The sequence below is a fragment of the Myotis brandtii genome, unplaced genomic scaffold, assembly GCF_000412655.1.
Source record: "Myotis brandtii unplaced genomic scaffold, ASM41265v1 scaffold399, whole genome shotgun sequence".
NCBI lineage: Eukaryota > Metazoa > Chordata > Mammalia > Chiroptera > Vespertilionidae > Myotis > Myotis brandtii.
In genome coordinates this window covers 4,335,013-4,355,823 of record NW_005365325.1, presented here as the reverse complement: position 1 = coordinate 4,355,823, position 20,811 = coordinate 4,335,013, and the positions used below count along the sequence as shown (strand labels likewise).

At 35.9% G+C, this 20,811-nt stretch overlaps 1 protein-coding gene across 1 annotated transcript in view; it reads left to right on the top strand.

Moving 5' to 3' along the window:
- The first annotated feature begins 3,068 nt into the window (after positions 1 to 3,068).
- The window catches only part of ANO3 (anoctamin 3), a 285,060-nt gene continuing 267,317 nt past the window's right edge, over positions 3,069 to 20,811 (top strand). The window contains exon 1 of the mRNA XM_014545226.1: positions 3,069 to 3,255. Coding sequence (XP_014400712.1) covers positions 3,090 to 3,255 — 166 coding nt within the window. The 5' untranslated portion in view covers positions 3,069 to 3,089. The remainder of the gene's footprint in view (positions 3,256 to 20,811) is intronic.

Sequence of the window (20,811 nt, the reverse complement as noted above, 5' to 3'; positions counted from 1 at the left end):
TTAAAGTAAGTCTGTAGCCTTGCAAGGATGTTTCTCCAAACTATTACAATGAAAGCTCTGATTGTTTTCTTCTGATATACTTTCATCTCTCTTAGTAACTCTACTGAGATATGCAGTTTAAGATCTCATTAAAAAATAATGTGCAATTTCTTGAATCTAGGGACTTTCAGAGCATATTCATCCTTAACCCTCTGAGCCCCAGGGCCAAGTCAATTGTAAGCCTTTTATAACAGAATTAAAAGTCTACCCCACAAGTGGCCAAACCTATTTCTGTGCTCTATTTCATGAAAAATAAATATTTCCTTTTCATTTTATTCTTGCAAATTTATTTTATGGAGCCTTTATATTCTTGAGAAATATAATTATGATATTATCTTGGTACTTTCTTAAAAGTGTTTCATTGATTGGCTCTGAACTCATTTTTTAGGAACAGGCAAATATCATCTTTCATGTATTAGAATGCATCTTTGGTTTAAGATAATAGTCATGTGATGTAATAAGTGTAGAGGTGGTCTGACAAAAAGGATTTTTGTGGCTGTAGTGCATCAGATGGAATGTGAAGCTAATGCATTCAAATAACTTTTCCATTATTTCTAATAAAACTTGTGCTAAATTGAATATTCTTAAATCTATGTAGAGTTTTAAAAAATACATTGGTGTGTGAGATTGATTCTCATAAGAGAATTTTCAGCAGCTCATTTAGAAATGCACATTTCCAGAGCTTTGGAAATACGCATTATTTATGTGAGTGGTAAATATAACAAGATCAGAACACTGTGTTCTATCAGTACTTGTTGCCTTTGGATGAAGGTATATTTATCCGATGTACAATTAATTTGATTGATTATAGGGTTTTGAGCAACTTCAATACAATGTGTGAACCTGTTATAAGTGAGGTATTATATAAAATGATACCAGGGAATATCAGGTTAAAATCATTTATCAATAGACAGGATCAAAAGCCATAAGATAAAATAACATTTAATATAGTTAAAGTTGGACTCCAAGTAAAAAAAGTCTTTTAATCCTCATGCATGTTCCCTCCCTGGCTGTGAAGATTCTAAAAGCCTCAGAATTCAAGCTGGAGTTTTCCTTGGTTTTCTTTATCATAACTCATTCTGAAATTATAGGCAAATTAGCTAATTTCACTGGACATAGCTAATAAACAATGCCAATAAGAAAATTGAGGTTAAATGTATGATTTTTCTCAATAAGTAGAATTTCTCAGAGAAGTCCTAGATTCTAGGACCTAGAAAAACATGAAATTGCAAAAATAAATGAAAAGCCAAGGACAGAGTAAATATTTTAGTAAAATCTAAATGAAATCATGATAATTCTTCTTATAAAGACCAAATATACATATTAGAGTTATAGCCCCAAAAGTCACAAGACAAATAAAGGGAGGTAGGTAGAAGGGTTCTGATGTCTATGCATTTTTTGAGAAATGACAAAGTACCAATATCTTTATTTATTTTTTAACTTTTTAATCAAATTTATTGGGGTGGCACTGGTTAACAGAAGACAAAGTGCCAATTTATTAAATTCAAATAAGTGTGATAATCACTAAGCAAAGATCAAAGTTTGCATAATAACATTACGAGGAAATAGGAATAACACAAAAGCAGAAGAAAACAATTGATCTGTCTGAAAGGTGAGGCTGAAAATAACACTTGTTCTCTATATCTATTGGTCTGTTTCTGTTATATTTGTTTATTCATTTGTTTTAGTTTTCTTTTTTAGATTCCACATATAAGTGAAATTTTTTGGTATTTGTCTCTCTTTGACTTATTTCACTTAACATAATACCATCTAGGTTCATCCATGTCTTCAGAAATGGTAAGATTTTATTTTTTATTGATGAGTAATATTCCATTGTATCTTCTTTGTCTTCTTTATCCATTCATCTATAAATGGATATCTAGGTTGCTTCTATATCTTGGCTATTGTAAGTAATGCTGCAGTGAACATAAGGGTGCATATACTTTTTTGAATTCGTGTTTTGTTTTTTAAAGATAAATACTCAGAAGTGGAATTGTTGGGTCACATGGCAGCTCTATTTTTAATTCTTTGAGGCATCTTCATACTGTTTTCCACAGTGGCTGCACCACTTTATATTTCTGCCAACAGTGCAAGAGGGTTCCCTTTTCTTCACATCCTCACCAGGACTTGTTATTTGTTGATTCTTTGATGATAGACATTCTGACTCTTATGAGGTGATATCTCATTATGGTTTTAATTTGCATTTCCCTACAGATTAATGACCTTGAGTTTTTCATGTGCTTGATCACAAGTTGTGTGTATTCTTTGGAGACATGCAAGGTTGTTTGTTTATATTTTAAAAAGCAGATTATTTATTTATTTGTTGTTGAGTTACTTTGCAGCCCTTACATATTTTGTGTATTAACTCCTTATCAAATATATGATTTTCAAATATTTTCTCCCATTTCATAGGTCATCTTTTCATTTTCTTGGTTGTTTCTTTTGCTGTGCAGAAGCTTTTTTTGTTTAATTCACCTTTCAATCTCCACAATTACAGTCATTTTTCAATAAGCAGCAGGGCTAGAGGCTCATAATCCTGACCCAGGAAATATCATTTAGGATTAATTTCCCTCCACATTAAAACATTCCTCTGATGAGCAGCCCAGTGGAATAGAGTTGCATTCTCTGAGTCTTTAGCCCCACCCAGCTGATTTTTGTATGCAGGAATGTGAATGAGAACTTATAATACCAAGTTAATAAAAGCATCTCTCTGCAGCCTTCTCCATGTCTTCACTTAGCCCATTTTACTTTTCACTGCAGCCTCTCTGAGATGGGGTTAGTGCAGTCACTTAGAGGCAGCACTGTATCTTCAAGAAAAACAACTCTAAAATTCATCCATCCTATTGAAGTGAGTTGCCTGTGAGAGGCGTGAGTACAGAAAACTTCTGAGAACCAGCTCTGCCTGTTTTATCTCTTTTTAGAAGTCCAAGTGAAAATAATTACTGCAAAGCCTGCCTGGAGTTATATTACTGATTCTAACATAGTGATACTTCTCTCTCCTATGATTTTTTAGATTTCAGTAGTGTGAACTTTGATTTACATAGCTCTCAATGAATTTTGCAATGTCAACTGTGAAGTTTGAACTGGATTATCTTTCTTCTGAAGGCTTCAGACATGAGCATGCTTCAAACTCAGATTTTACTTTAACCTCTTTGACTGAACTCTCTGGTGATTCTAGTCAATTGGAACTTCAGCACTCCAATTCTGTCCCTGCTGGTAAGCTAAACTTTAGATTGATATTTTTTAGTATCTTAACTTACTTCTTTAATGTCAGAAATGTAGAAAAGAAATCTTGATGTCGCTTTTTGATGGTATACTAGTAGCTGATGCTAATTTTAGTTTATTTTATTTTTCCTCAAAAAATATATAACTAATTTTTCACAAAAAGAACAGAGGGTTTTGCCAATAGAGTGAAATGTCAGAAAACAAATTCAGTGAACTCAGAAAAATATTTATAGTGAAGTTGATACTGTTTTTTTTTAATGCTCAAGATTTTCAAGGTTTAGTTGTGTTTGGAATGACTGATGAAATTGGGAATTTTATTCATAAACTGCAGAAAAAGTTCTGCCGTCTTCCATTCAACTCTTCTATTTATGTTTCATTTTACATAATTAAATGAAAGATAATGTGTTTTTTACCTTCTCGTTAAGAACAAGAGACTATTCATTTTGGTTATGTAATTTTATGACTTGACTTAGATTCTATATCTGACAGCATTGATAGAATTCAATGGGTAGAATTTCTATTTTGATATGTACAGGTGTTACTTATTATCCAAAATTTCAGTTTTCTTTCTTGTTCTGCAATTTTGGTAAATAATGATATACACTAATAGTTTGCAGTTGTCAAAAAATTGTGCGGGTTTTGTTTATAATGAACAGCTATGATATGTAGATAATGAATTAATTGTGCTGTGTAGAATAATTCTGTGTAATAAATAAGTATGTTAAATATTGTTCAAAAAGAAAATTCCATTATGATTTAATTGTGTATCTCTTCTCATTTTAAAAAAAGGCCATGTGATATGAATGTGAAAGTTAGCAAAACTTTATAGCTCTGGATGTTACTAGATGTGAATCTTTGTCCAATGAAAAGTACTTGTAGAAATAATCAATTCTATTTTGCAACCACAGAATTCTTCTAAGAGAATTTGGCACACATTTTTTTAAATGTTTGAAATGAAGTTTTTCTGATTTGTTGTTTGTAGATTATTTTGTAGTATATGGCTTATTTTACAATATGGGCGGTTCTATAAACAGGAGGTATCACATCCTTTTGTATATTTTCTTTCAATTGTAAGAAAAAGGTCTCCATGTTATATGATTGAAATAGCTCATCCTGCCAATCTTATTCAGGAACATATGAGCAGGAAGATTAGAGATTTTTAGCAAGGTAGATCCCAAAAGCCAAAGTATAGCCCTTGAAGCACTTGCATTAAACTCAACAGGATGCTTGCAATACATGAAGATTCAGGTTCCCATTCCAGTCCTTTAATATATATAATCAAGAAATCTAGATTTTAAAAGTCCTTCTTGCTATGTACATATGCAGAAAAGTTTGAAAATCATTTTTTTTGTCAATGGTCATGATAGGTTCATTGACAAGGGCTTTGTACAATGATCTTCCCATTATGACATTCTCTTCAGATATCTTTTTAATCCTCACCCGAGAATATGTTTTTATTAATTTTAGAGAGGAGAAGAGAGGGTGGCAGGGAGAGAGGGGGCGGTATGAGGGAGAATATGAGGGAGGGAAGGATGAAGGGAGAGAGAGAGAAAAATCAATGTTAAGATAAACTTGGATTTGTTGCCTCCAATACTAGGCCCTCTTGGGATTGAGCCTGCAACCTAGGTATGCCCTGACCCAGAATGAACTTGAAACCTTTTGGTGTGTGGAAGGATGCTCCAACTAACTGAGCAAACTGGCCAGGGCTCAGATAATTTTTGATGATAATAACCTATAATAAGCTATAGCTTATTTCAGTAGTCTTTTGTATAGTGTTTATTGATCTATTTGTATACTTCATAGAGTATTTTCCTATTTTTTATATTTATGTATTACCTTCAGGTGAATGCAGATTCAAAAGCTTCTATTTATTTGAATATTTTTTCTTTTTTAATTGAATTTATTGGGTGACATTGGTTAATAAAATTTTACAGGTTTCAGTCAAACCCTACTAAAAAGTCTTCCTTCTCATCCTTCATATAAAACTTCTACTATTCTCTGTATTTGGATGCCAAGAGTGCCCATTTCTGTGGCACTTACATTAATATAAAATGTTCATTTTCAGCATTTGATCTTACAGTTAAGTCTTTTAGCTGTTAGATATTAGGTGTAGATTTCATTGTAAATTTATCAAATAGAAAATAAACTCCCACAGAATAAGAGATGTATTGTACTCTCTTTTATTCTTCAAAGGACCAATAATGTACTTTGTGAACAGAAAGGAGCTTGATTTCTTATTCCTGATATGACTTTACAAAGATGGACCAGTTGATAGAAACCTTTACTTCCTTTATGGAATTTTTTAATATAACTCTGATCTCTTAATGGCTCTGCCTAGCGGCCTTCAACTCATTCTGCCTCAAGAAGAGCAATCTAGGTTTATATAATATGCATACTTTGACTGCCTTGGCAGAAATGAAAAGTTAAAACAACTATCATTTCTTTAAAAGCCTGATGAAAATATTCTATTAGACATTGAGTACATAATTGAAATCATGAATTAAAAAGTGGCCTTTCTGATAACATACAAAGGAGTGCTGATGGAAATATTGCTAAGTGGTCATTGCATTACTGCATAATACCTAATGCAATTCACTAAATTGCATAGAGATAGAGATAGAGGTAGATACACCTATATAGATATTTTAAAGGTTTCTGGGTATAATATCTTCCTGAAAGCAGATGAAAAAAAATTACTGTTTTTTTTGTTTTTGTTTTTTGGAATAGACATTGATACCTTGGCTTATCCAATACTTTATACAAAAAGAATCAAGACTTGTGGTGAAATATTTATGAGATTCTCAGGTTGGCATAATGAAATAGAGCCACAGTCTTTATTCATAAAGTTCCTTCTGGGAAGCAATTGACAAGGAGCTCTCTTTTAAGTAGTGGATGGGTTTTCATCTAAAGTATGGAATCAGGTATGCTACCCATAATTTATAGTCAATCATAGAACATGTACTTTACTGTAGCTTACAAATATTTTTCTTTTAAAGTACAGTAGATTCAAGATTCTCTTGTAGTTAATCAACCTCACTTTAAATCCAATATTTTTTAAAAGTGGGAGAAAATAGGTACAGGTACACACCGTGAAATTAGTCAAACCCTGCATATATGAAGTATATATGATGGCAGTGGGTGTTCAGTGCTTTTGATAAGATCAGTGATTTGTCTTGGATGCAGCGAGACTGTGTTAGTTTTAAGCAATGACATCATGAAACAGTCATCTCAGAATATCAGGTTTTCAGAAGCAGTTGGGAATTTTACTTTTGGAGTTGGACAAGGAAAACTTGATCGTTTTTGAGTGCTTGGAATTAAACTTTTCTATTTTTTATTTTTTTAATTAAGTTATTACATATGTGTCCTTATCCCCACATTACCCCCCATCCCCCCCCACTCATGCCCTCACCCCCCTGTTGTCTGTGTCCATTGGTTAGGCCTATGTGCTAGCATATAAGTCCTTTGGTTGATCTCTCCCCCTTACCCCCACCCTCCCCTACCTTCCCTCTGAGGTTTGATGGTCTGATTGATGCTTCTCTGTCTCTGGATCTGTTTTTGTTCAAAAGTTTATGTTGGTCATTATATTCCACAAATGAGTGAGATCATGTGATATTTATCTTTCTCTGACTGGCTTATTTTGCTTAGCATAATGCTCTCCAGTTTCATCCATGCTGTTGCAAATGGTTTTCTTCCCATCTCACATAAAAGTAGGTAATGGAAAGTCTTCCATGTGTTCATCTTTAAACGGGTAATCAAAGCTTCAGAAATGAGATACTTACTCTGAATTTTGAATAGTGCATTAAATAAGGAGGCAGATGTATCAGTGACAATCATGAATTATCTAAATTAACTTGACTAAATTGAAATTATAGATGGCAAGAGCTAGATTCTTCTGAAGAATATGAGAGTGAGGTCAAGAAGCCTATGTAGCTTGTCTAAGATCATGTAAATAATTAGATATAGAGGTTAATCTATAATTTTCTATATCTTACATTGTCGGGCCCTAAGGAGCCTTCTTGCTCCCAGGGGTTATCATGATAAGAAACATGGCATGGGCTTAATCATAGGATAGTTCTAGCTATGGCTCAGACACATGGTAGATTTTTAGAACTTGTGCAATTTACTTAATACTTATCTGTCTATTTTTAGTAGGATATCCACTTTGCAGAGTTGAATATGAGATTGAGAAACATCTGAAAAAATGCCTTTTTCAGGGAATGGATTTAGAATAGATACTTAATATATAGGAGATATCTCCCCATATCTAATTTCTAGTGGTCTGCCTATATACATTACTCCCATTGGCTTCTCAACCCAAATATGTGTTGCTATGAAGATAGGAGATAATGAATCTGAAAACCAAAAGTGTTTTCCAAATGCACATATCACTGTGAGAGTCCCAATTCTTACAACTACATGACTTTTAGACCAAACTCCCTTGAAAGTGATTTATGATAAATTCCAAAAAAGACAAAGATCTTGGAGTATTGGCCTAAATATATTTAGTAATATAAGAATCCTGGTCTTATCATTTGTTGGTTTATTTTCCATTAAAACTGAAGAACTTATATTTCTTCTTTATCTATCCTGTACATGTTTTCTTTAGAATTTGTATCAGATTCCACAGTAGGCAAGCATGATTCAGTTTCATAGTTTTTCCTTTCCACTGAACATTTGGTTTCAGTCATTTAAGTTTCAGGCTCCATTTCCAAGGCCACAATGGAGACAAGTCCCAAAGCAAAAGTATTTAAAGAACTGGTTAATTCTATAGCACAAGTCGCAAAGCAAAAGTATTTAAAGAAGTGCTGAATTCTGTAGCAAAGCCATCAGAGTGGGTTTCAGACCGACTTCTACATACAAATACCACATATTTCCTAATATCTGATGAACACACATATAACCACAGAGAGCTTAGTTTTTTTTTCAGCTTGTTTTGCCTTAAAAGTCAAAATAATTCTTAACAATCTAACTCCCATATATTATAGGGATTCTTTAAAAAATGAATTTTTTTAAAAGTAGTTTTAGTAGTTCCATAAAATAAGTTACCATTTATTACCAAAAAATGGTGAGGAGAATAAGTGGAATTAGTGGAAGTTTTAGTGTATAAACTTTATTATACATGGGTCAACAATATACATACTGTGAGATCTACTAAAATGTAAGACATTGTACAAGAATAGGAATTAATTAAAAGGAGACTATAACATGGTATCTACTCTTAGTATTAATGATGTCACTCTTTAAATTAATACTTACTGAGTATACAGTGTACTCATTAATGTGTGTGTGTACAGGTGTGTACTGCCTGGGCTAGTAACAACCCTATTCTCCCCGACATTCCAGACATCACTGTCATCCCTCACCTCGTTTTCATCCATGAGTGTCCAACAGTAGTTAGTCCATCCCTTGTCTTAGGCTCATGTTCTCAACTTACCCTGGATATGGTCAGTATTAGGATATTCAATAGCCAATAGTTAGAAAAAAGAAGGTAACCAAGAATAAAAGGAGAGCCTACGTGGAGGTTTTGCAATATAGTGATTGTATGGATACTCGTGTCAGTTTAGTCTTAGTTTCCTGAAAGTTATGTTAGAGATGAGTCTCTTCTAGAGCTTATATTCTATATTCCTATGTCATAATATCTCTTTATTTGTGTTATTCTTTCCCTACTGTTTCTCTCTAATGTTCACCCTTCCGGATCCTGACTTGGTCACCATTTTAATTCTCATCCACACTATACTGCTTATACCCCACAGATATCACATTCCATTCTGTATCCTCTGCCCCATGCCATCTTCCTCAAGCCCACCTTTTGGAGCTTAATTCCAGCATCTGTATTGCTGAAGACCCTCATGAGAATATGGGAGCCATCACAAATGATTGGAAATCAGGACCTCTGTCCACCGCCCAGGTCCAATGAGGCAAGAGGTGGAAGCAGTGTTCTTCCCTCTCCTATATAAGTGGTAGATGTTAAAGAATGGTAAGGGATTTAGCTTTGCTCTGGAAAGTCAACCTAGAAATTCAATATCATACCTCAGTCACATGATGAATTAATTAAATCTTGCCAAGCTATCCTGGAAAACTAAAACCGCGTATTGTATCATTTCTTATGGGAAAGGTTTTCTATCTTCCATGCAGTGGACTTCAGAATTTAACTATGACAGCACACACAACTGCTTGTAAGTTGGGACTGATCACTCAAGGGAAAAATGAGACAACCATTCAATATAGTGTATGGCAAAGGAAAAAAATAAATGAGAAAGAATATGTGTTCTAGACTTTCAGAAAACTAATCAATATGTCCCAAAGAGAATGGAAAAGGAAAGACATTTTAAAGGGCTGTAGACTTTTTAAGAGAAAGGAGAAGGGAATTCCTGAGTATTATAGATTGACCACAGAACATGATACCATAAAGTATTCATTGTGTGCCTATGTATGCATGTGTTTGCTAGTTTATTTTTTGCCAGGAGAAGGGAATTCCTGAGTATTATAGATTGACCACAGGACATGATATCATAAAGTATTCATTTGTGTGCCTCTGTATGCATGTGTTTGCTAGTTTATTTTTTGCCACCCCTGCATACATACCTCTTGCTTCAGTATGACTATTCTGGATTTGTTTTATGGCATTAACCCCTTTCCTACTCTTTGAAGATATATTCTATGCCCCTAATTTAATCTGTGGCTAAAATCAGCCTTTCTTCCAAGTATTTCAGTTATTGGGCCAATAGATTGCTTATTTGGTTGTCAGTTTATTTGACCCTTCTATTACTTACAACAGGAAGAGTTAAATGGTAGATGTGGTGATAAATTTCCAGTTTTTGGTATAATAGTGACAAGAAAAGACCTGCTGGGCTAGAGTGGGAGATCCATGTTGTAGGGTGATATAAAGTAAGTAAAGTACAGGTAGAAAAGTAAACCTCAAATACTAAATTAATAGCATTGACCAATATGATTGATAGACACCTTGCTATTTATATGAGCTCCATTTTAGATTTGCTCTTTTTTTTCTTTTCTTTCTTTTTTTTTCTAGTCAAGACCTGGTAACATCAGGCTTGGCCCACAGCTAAATAATCATTCTTAACTCACAGAAGTCAAACAAACTCTGGCCTTAACCTCTGCTCTGAAGGTTCCTGACTCTTTATTTTTTTCTAGCTAAATATGAAAACTAAGCCTCATATAAAAGGTTAATGTGTCCCTGAGATTTTCTCTTCCTCCCACTAAAGAGACGTTTTTATTTAATTTATAAGAGGAGGAGGAGGAGGAAGTGGCTAATCTTAGGCTGTTTACAGAAACTCCCCCAGTGCCCTCAGACTGGCCTAGCCTATCTGATTCAGATCTATTTCAGGGTGGAATCCATGAGGGTCCTTCATGTTCCTTTTTTTTTCATGCAAGGATGGGACCTAGGCAAAAATGTATACTTACATAATCACTAAGATGTCATATTTAACCATCTGTTTGGGAACTGGGCCAAAGATTCTTCCTCACTGAGAATCTGTAGCTCTAGAGTTGCTGATATTAATGATTTCCTGTGTTTCTCTATTTTCGGGTTAACTTGGGGGCAAACCTTTCTTATATGAGGAAACTGATTTTTCTTTTCAATAAATGGTTTTAGAACTAAATACATATCTTGGCAGTGTGGTGATAACAATTACAGCAATATACATTTCCCCCTTCTTTATGAAAACTGTTAGCCAAGTTTCTTTTAAAAAACCTTTAATATCTATAGACTGGGTGAATTCCTCACGTTCTTGAGGTTCCCAAAATGTCTTGAGGTTCCTTTCTTGCCATCTCTGAAGAAAGCAACCCTCATTCCTTACCTAGAAAGACTGCCATGAACTACATAACCAAGCAAGGTACCAGGCTTTCTTCAAGGGGCTCTTATTGGCTTCAAAGTCAGTCTTCATTCCTTAAAGCTTTTGAGAGACATTCTGAGTCCAGGCATGTCTCTCTCAGATATGACATTCCAGACAAAGTCTTGGTTAATAAGATTAATGTTTCACATTTCTTTCATCCTTTGGCTTGGAATTAGGGAAAACTAAAACACTTTTCCTTCCACTGGACCATTTGTTGTCATTATTGTTGTTCTAGCTTTTGCAAAGCCTCCTATCTATAATGAGGACAAGAGGATCTCTTCTGGAAATGTAAATTGACTCCCCCATAATACTACTTGTAAGGTTTATAACACAGTTTTCTCCACCAGGTTACAAGTCCTACTAGTACTCGGGGAATACCACCTCTAGACACATCACAACCTCCTTCCATGCCCAGGCTTCATCGTCCCTCTGACAGAGAGCAAGGATCTCTTGACTCTGAAGAAATACATTGTCCCCTTTCATCATGAAGCAGCTATAGAAGAGACCCTGCACTCATTTTCTTGGAAAGATTTCAGAGCCAAGATCCTTGAAGGGGGGATGCTGTAGGCAGTTAGACAAACATGAGCACAGCAAGGACAGCGGGCCAGATACCAGGGTGTAAAGCCCTAGGTGCCTAACAATGGACAATTAATCATAGGGTAGGACCTAGCTCCCAGGCTGACTTTTCCTTCCCTAGCATATTCTGGTCATGCAGTTTGGACCCCTTGACCTTTCCTCCCTAGAGATAACATTTGTACCTCAGTTGTATTTCAGCTTCAGGCCCAGATAAGCAATAAAACCAGCCACTGCTGACGTCAGGACCATCTGCATAGAATAGTGCCCTCCTTCCCTGGTGCCAGCCAGCCAATCAGTGGAGACTACAACCCTGAAAGGACACACATAGAAAATTGCTGAATGTTCTATTGATCTTCCCCTGGGACCTCCCCTAAAATCTTCACCCTTAAAACCCTCAGGACAGAGGACCCAGTGTGCTCTCCCTTTTGGGAGCATGCCCCTGCCTCTCCCTTTCTCTTCTCCCTTTCCCCCCTACTCCAGGCATGTTACCATTAGCTTCCCCACTCCCATGTTCCAAGGGTCCTTTCTTTACCTCTAGAACTTGTTTGATAAGCCCATTTCTTCTAGCCATTACTTTTTATACCCAATAAATGTTCTCTTACAAAGAAAAGAAAAGAAAAGAAAAGCTTCCTTTGCCCATTCTAATCATGATGTTAGTAGATAAAAACATATTCTGTGAGTTCATCTGACCATAGAGTATCTTACTGTTTTAAAAGGAAGACTAAGATTGTCCAATCAGAATGGACTTTAGGACTTCAGTTAGGAATGCTGGGCTTACCTTCTGGGCTTGGGGAAAGGATGAGGAGAGAGCCTGGTGTTGTCAGGAATGTCTGTGCAGCCTAATGACAGAGAAAACCCAGAGGAAGCAGAGCCAAGAGATAGATGCTACTATAATGTTTAATTACTAATCAGGCTCTAACTGAAGCTATACTGAACCCAGAGCTTAGTCCAATTAAGTTGATTTTGTTTTCTTAAAAAAGATTATATCAGGATTGATGTAGCTATTTATATTTTGGTACTGTAAAAATATGTTTCCCCTCTGCCTCTTTCCTTGGAAAACTCCTTTTTCTCAAAATCTCTCCCAAGTATTCCTCTGGGAAGCTTTTTGTGACACAGCTTGGTAGCTGGTCAGTCTATTAAAATCTTTATCATATAACACAATGACATGTTTACTTCTCTGTATTTCTCACATTGTAGATTTCTGTAACTTGTGTTATAACACTTATTTAGAACATTCTGTGCCACATGGTGTTACTTTTTTGGGATTTGGAGCAAAACGTTGTGCTCTGTGTGAACTTTTGAACTGACAGATTATTGATCATTAAAGATGCGATGTGGTTTAGCCAAAGGAAGAACTAGGGAACTATGGAAAATGGCTAGTAAACAAATGATTACACATGTTATATGTTTTAGTAATCACAAAAAGGGGGAAAGCAAAGTGCTAAGTATTATGATTCCTAGGGACCAGGAGTGGCTCTTCATCATGGTGTTTTGTTTAATTAAGTAGGAGCCATTTCATTTCTTGTATACAACAGAAGCATGAACCAATTTACTGAATTAATACATGATTCAAAACATACTCATCTATGAGACTTTCTAGACCAGTGATGGCGAACCTTTTGAGCTCGGCGTGTCAGCATTTTGAAAAACCCTAACTTAACTCTGGTGCCATGTCACATATAGAAATTTTTTGATATTTGCAACCATAGTAAAATAAAGACTTACATTTTTGATATTTATTTTATATATCTAAAAGCCATTTAACAAAGAAAAATCAACCAAAAAAATGAGTTCGCGTGTCACCTCTGACACGCATGTCGTAGGTTCGCCATCACTGTTCTAGACTAACACCACCCCAAAAATATTTTAAACCTTCATTTAATATATACCTTTGCCTTCATTTATTTGTTAATTTTTGAGAATTAGTGGTTGGCATTCATAAGCCACGTATCTCAGGTCTTTAAAGATTTCATAAAACAACATTGCAGAAATATTTTCTAAAGCAGATAAATTCTCCTTGAATCAGAATGTCACCAAAAGTCACATATATACCACCATGTGCCCACAGCCCATGCTTGCCAACGTTTTAGTTTTCACATTTTCTTTTCTATGTTGTAAAAATATTACATTGACTAGATAGCTCATTGAATCAGTTTTTAAAATGTTTTTTTTCTTATTTTCATGCACACCAAACTGTAATTATATTGAAATGATAGGTCAAGAGTGAATATGACAATTCACTTTTGAGAACATCTAAAACTATTATACCCCGGCTGAGAATGAAGGATTTATTATTTGTTTTGGCTTTGTTTTTCCTTCTATCCTAGTGTCTTCAGTTGGACTTTTATTCAGCCTTATTCCAGGACCAATTAAAAAAAATGTCAGAACAAGCAGGTTAGTTTTTATTCTCTCAGAGAAAACAAGCTACCAAGAGTGGTTAAACAGGTTAGTGATGTGAGCTGAGCAGTGCTGTTGATTGATAGTTCCAGAAGAAGAACAGATATTTTCTTTGGTCTTACAATGAAGGATAATTGTTTTAGTAAAATAATCACAACCTAGTAATAATCACAACATAGATGGCATCACCATTAACTAACATTATTTGGAATATGCAGGTAAATTTGGAGCCACACTGGTAGAATATTTTGATTTCTCTTCATATTCCCTCCTTTACTCAATTTATTTTTCCTTTTCCTTCTCAACATTTTAAAATAAACATTTTGGAACCGATGTAGGTTTGGAGAACAATTCAAGAAATAATACAGAGAGTTCCCATAGACACCACACCTGGTTTTCACGATTATTAACATTTTGCATTAGTGTGGTGCATTTGTACAGTTAATAATTGATAAACCGATATTGATATGTTTTTATTTACTAAATTCCATACTATATTCAGATCTCCTTAGTTTTTACCTGCAGTCCTTTAGCTGTTATAGACGGGCAATGAAAACGTGGAAGTAGTGCTTGGAGGTAGGACAGAGTATTTAAAGATCCTCTTCCCCTCCTTCTCTCTCAGTCTGAATTTTCAGGAGTCTGAATTCCTATGGGTCCTGCCAACGGATTGAGGTAAAAATAGCATCTTCCAGATGATATGCTTCCTATGGGAGTTAGATGGGCCTCAAAGTAAAGATTAGGAAGTCATAGTACTATCATAGACCCTGAATTCAGACATCCTGGTTGGAATCCCATGTCCGCCCTTTACCAGCTAATTGACCTTGGACAAGCTTTAACTAGCTTCTTGTGTCGCAGTTTCCTCTTTTGTATAGGAATAATGGTTGTACCTAGTCATAGGTATGATGTAAAGTCAAATTTGCTAATATTTGTTAAGTGATTAGAACAAAAACTTGGGACATAGCACATGATATAAAAGTATTTGAAATATACATGCAAATTTATACTCAAATTATCTCTAGATATTTGTTACTTTGCTTTAAACATTTTGACTTTTTTAAAAAAAATCCTTAATCATTACTAGGGTGTTGTGTGTGTGTGTGTGTGTGTGTGTGTGTGTGTGTGTTTATGTCCTTGTCTAAATGACTGGAGTTGGGGAAGTCTGTGTCCATGAATGGATGAAAATGTTAAGTGGAGAAGGTCATCTCTTTTGTGACCAGTATGTTAATTATTGAATTGTGAGCAGCCAAGGATGTATGCTTCAGCTATCCTATCCTATAAGGAACTCACCCTTTCAATAACCTTACCATTTTTGAACTTTATTTATATGATACACATTAACAGGATTACAGTTTATTAAGGAAGAGCGGTTCTGGTACATTATGCCAAACACATCTGACCAAGACTGGCTGTTACAGCCAATTCCAAATGCTGCCCGGAGGAATAGATTGGGTGTGCCTAGTAGTATTAATGAGATGACCTTCTCTTGGACACATTTAGAACCCTTGACTGATTGCTTTTTCTCGACTTTCTTTGTTGTTGTTTTTTACATTTTAGTTTTTTTTTATTTTTTTGAATTTATTGGGGTGACATTGATCAATAAAGTTACATAGGTTTCAAGTGTACAATTTATAATACATCATTGGTATATGGTATTGTGTGTTCACTACCCAAAGTCTAGTTTCCTTCTGTCACCATTTATCCCCCCTTTACCCTCTTCTACTTATCCCCACCCCCTTTCTACTTTCTGTTTTAAATGTACAATCTTTTGAATTTTTCTCTACTATATTTTCCCATGCTACTTCCTACTTTTGTTTAACCAACAACAATTTCAACTACTGTGTGACACTCACCCTCCCAGGGCTCTTCTTGTTCTCTCACTTTTTCCCTAGCAATTATCTATGTTCAGTCAGACCTCCTGACCCTTTAAGTCCCTCGGGGCTGCTTCATATCAGGGTTCAGCTCACTGCAAATTTGCTTTTGTCAAACAGCTATGCTGATAGGAACTTCCTCAAAGGACAGCATTCTTTTTTTTTCCAAAGTAACTAAGTGTGCAAAGCTCCTAAGAGAACTAGAAGTGAAGAAACCTCCAAACTATTAATTTTTTCAAAAGAAAAAGATATGTACACCCTTAACCCCAGACCATGGCACATACATAGTTTTTATTTGAAAACTAAGCTGGAAAGATGAGGGGAGAGCTGGTGTCCTGCAAAGTGACAGTCACAGTCATCATTTGAAAACTTGTCACATTACATTTCAGCTTGTGTGTTTGCCATCTGCTACATCAGTGTTTCTGTCTTGGTACTGTTGATATTTTTGCTCAGAAAATTATTTGCTGCAAGATATCATTGTAGAATATTTAAGAGCATCCCTGGCCTCAATGATGCCAGTAGAACCCACTACCACCACCATCACCACCACCAGTTTTGGCAGCTACAGTGTTGGTAGGCATTGCCAGATGTCCCTGGTTGAGAATGCAGCACTGCACATCTAAAACATTCTTTTCAAGTTTCATCCATGCTGTTGCAAATGGTAAGAATTCCTTCTTTTTTACAGCAGCATAGTATTCCATTGTGTAGATGTACCACAGTTTTCTAATCCATTCATCTGCTGATGGGCACTTAGGCTGTTTCCAAATCTTAGCTATGGTAAATTGTGCTGCTATGAACATAGGGATGCATATATCCTTTCTGATTGGTGTTTCTGGTTTCTTGGGATATATTCCTAGAAGTGGGATCACTGGGTCAAATGGGAGTTCCATTTTTAACTTTTTGAGGAAACTCCATACTGTCTTCCATAGTGGCTGCACCAGTCTGCATTCCCACCAGCAGTGCACGAGTGTTCCCTTTTCTCCGCATCCTCTCCAGCACTTGTCGTTTGCTGCTGGGGGAAGGTCAAGGGGGGAAAAAAGGAGACATATGTAATACTCTTTGTAATACTTTAAGCAATAAAACAAAATTAAAAATAATAATAAAATAAAATAAAATAGAAAAAAATAAAACATTCTTTTCCAGGACATGGTTAAACCAATGGGGAAAAGATATGCTTAGATGGAAAACTTTAAATATGAGTTTAGAAACTTGGGTAGAACTTCAAAGAATTATATTCAAGTGTTATTGTTATCTGAGCCTGCTTAATCATTCCATTTTTGCACTTGGTATTTGTTTTATTTGAGCAGAAATCTGCAATAACCAGCAGTGCAAAAGGAAGTCATATCTTGTTTTTATTATGGCAAAATAAACAAAGCTCTGTTTATTTTGGAATCTCTTAGCTTTTTTTTCATGAACGCTTTCCTCAAGACAGAATAATGCTAAATAGTTTGTTAGTTTGAGTGGCTGAGGAAAGTGAAACACTAAAGGTAGCAACTCACCTATGGATCCTAACAGATACCCAGAGCCAGGACACCTGGGGTGCCAACGCCTCTATTCATTTGCTTATAGTTTAAAGCCACTCACTGCTGTTGTTTTGGGTTGTGTTTTTGGTATGAGCATTAAAAAGGCATGCTGTTGGCAGAGAAACAGATACACAGATCAATGGACCAGAATAGAGATCCCAGCTATAAAACCACACATAGATGGACAGATAATTTTCGACAAAGGAGCCAGAAATGCACATTGGAGTAAAGGTAGTCTCTTCAATAAATGGTGCTGGGAAAACTGGAAAGCCACAGGCATACGCATGAAACTGGATTGCAGTTTGTCCCCGTGTACTAGTACAAAAATTAATTCAAAATGGATCAAAGACTTAGACATAAGACCCGAGACATAAGACATAAGTCACATAGAACAAAATACAGGTACCAAACTTATGGACCTGGGTGGTAGAGAACATTTTATGGACTTGATGCCATAGGCAAGGGAGGTAAAGGCAAAAATAAATGAATGGGACTATATCAAACTGAAGAGCTTTTGCACAGCAAAAGAAACAGCCAACAAAAGAAAACAGACAGCCAACTAGACGGGAGATGATATTTGCAAACAGTAGCTCCGACAAAGGCTTAATTTCCAAAATATATAAATAACTCATAAAACTCAACACCAAACAAATAAACAATCCAATCAAAAAGTGAGCAGAGGACCTGAAAATACACCTCTCTCAAGAAGACATACAAACAGCAAATAGATATATGAAAGATGTTCAACCTCACTGGCAATCAGGGAAATGCAAATTAAAACTACAATGAGATACCACCTTAAACCAGTTAGAGTGGCTATTATCAACAAGACAAGCAACATCAAGTGTTGGAAAGGTTGTGGTACAACCACTATGGAAAGCAGTCTGGTTATTCCTCAAAAAATTAAAAATAGAGCTACCATACGACCCAACAATCCCACTCCCGGGTATATACCTCCAAAAAATTCAAAATCATTTATATGCAAAGATTTATGCACCCCTATGTTCATTGCAGCATTATTCACGGTGGCCAAGAGTTGGAAACAGCCAACTCAATCCTCAACGATAGAGGATTGGATAAAGAAGATGTGGTATATATACTCAATGGAGTACTACATGGCCATAAGGAAGGATAAAATAGCGTCATTTACAACAACATGGATGGACCTTGAGAACATTATGCAAAGTGAAATAAGTCAAACAGAGAAAGCTAAGAACTATATGATTTAACTCATATGTAGAATATTAAACTGAAACTTATGTACACAAACAGCAGTGTGGTGGTTGCCCGAGGGAGGTGGGTGGTGGGGGAAGGGGATCCTAATATGAGGTGACAGGAGATTTGACTCTGGGTGGTGGAAACATGGTCCTATATACAGATTTTATAAATTTGTAATCCACACATGTAACCTATATCATGTATACTAATGTTAACCCAATAAAATTTAATGAAAAAAGGCATGTTGTCTTGATGGCAAAATTTTAAAATAGCCATTTTGTAATTGCTGACTACTGAGGTCATGTCAAGCAAAGATTCTTTACTTAAAAACCCTTCTTCATTCTGTGTAACAACATTTTTTTCATGTTGTAAGCACTGAACTAGCATAATTCAACTTTATTCAAGAATGACTAAGTGCCAGAAAAAGATAGAATCCATAAATGTCTCAGAGAAAATTCAAATGGAATTTCTGGCTGGAGAATAAGGAATAGTCCAGGATTTGTAGAACCAGAAGCTTATAGAATTAGTGTGGCCTCTTAAAATTAATAATAATATTACATTATATATGCAATAGTTGGTAAGAAAGGAAGCATTTATTTTTAGTGAAAAAAGTAATTTACTACAATTACACTTTTTTCAATGCTGACAAATTGCACAAAAACATACCCTGAAAAAATAATACGTTATTTTTATTAATAATACATGACACCCTCTATCACATTTCCCTATAATTTCTGGCTTCATAATCTTTTATAGTCTCTTCCTTTATTTATTATCTCCTCTATTGTGCTTGGTTGAAGTAGCTTATTTTCATAAAAAAAGTTATATTTAGGTACACAATCATTTTGGTAAAGCTATATAAGGTTTTAGGATTAATGTCAGATTTGGAGGTATCTCTCTCATTTCTTATTTATACGATCTGGTATAATATGAGGAGCACAGGGAGTGGTAGTACAATTTGTGGATATGACCCAGTCAGTAGGCTGCCCTGAGATAGTAACTCCTAAAAGAAGGTAAAGCAGTGGCTGTTGTGCTAGCTAACATGGGGATGTGTGCTCCAGGCTTCATGAATAGAGGATGCAGAATGAAAGAGGGCAGAAGGCAATCAAAGAACCAAACCAAATGCTAGCCAATAAGTATACAATGCAAGACATGAAGGGGGAAGAACAGCAGGAAATAATGAGCCCAGAGACTAATTTTCCTATAGATACAGTCACGGAGCTTGATCACAAATGGACCCCTGGTACCTCACAGATGGCATGTAGTGCGTACTTTGAAATGCTTGGTGAATGGTAATGGCAAGTGAATGAATAGCCACTATTGTCCAAGGCCCATGGCCTGATGAAATGATCAGAGAAGTAAACAGTCAAGGAGAACAGGGTGTGGTTAAAACTCAAGGGGGACATGGACAAAACAGTCTGGAATCAGAGTAGCAGGACAACTGAACCATCCTCTCAAGAGTTAAGAAAGCTTTCACCAGGGAAGAAGCCTGAGAGAAGATCTGAAGTATGAGTAGGAATGAACCTGCAGGGAAGAGAGCTGTGTATTCCAGTGGGCAGCACAATAGGTGATAATTAAGGAAAGAGGTGCATAAAAAAGCAATGTGTACAAGGCACAGAAAATAATGCTCTATATCTGGAGCATGGGGTACAAATAGGACAATAGAAAACAATAAAGCAGAAGTGAGCAGCAACCAGATAGCCAAGGTAGTTAAATGTATACTATCAACTTGCTCATCCTATATAATACAAGGCTAATCTGCAAATTGTCCCCTTGGGAGTTTGACTCACCAGGAGTTCAATTGCTCTCAATGATGTGCACTGACCACCAGGGGGCGGCACGAAATGAAGGAAGGCCCTGGCAGCTGGGGAAGGAAGGCCCTGATTGGCCCTTATCATCAGCCAGGCCTAGGGACCCTATGCATCCACAAATTTCGTGCACCGAGCCTTTAGTCTACACTAATAAAAGATAAAGATGCTAATTGACCATACCTTCCCTACGCCCAAGCCACGCCCACCAGCCAATCAGAGCGACTATATGCAAATTAACCCAACCAAGATGGCGGCTGGCCAGCAGCCATGGAGCTGGAGCAAGCAGGAGGCTTGATTGCCC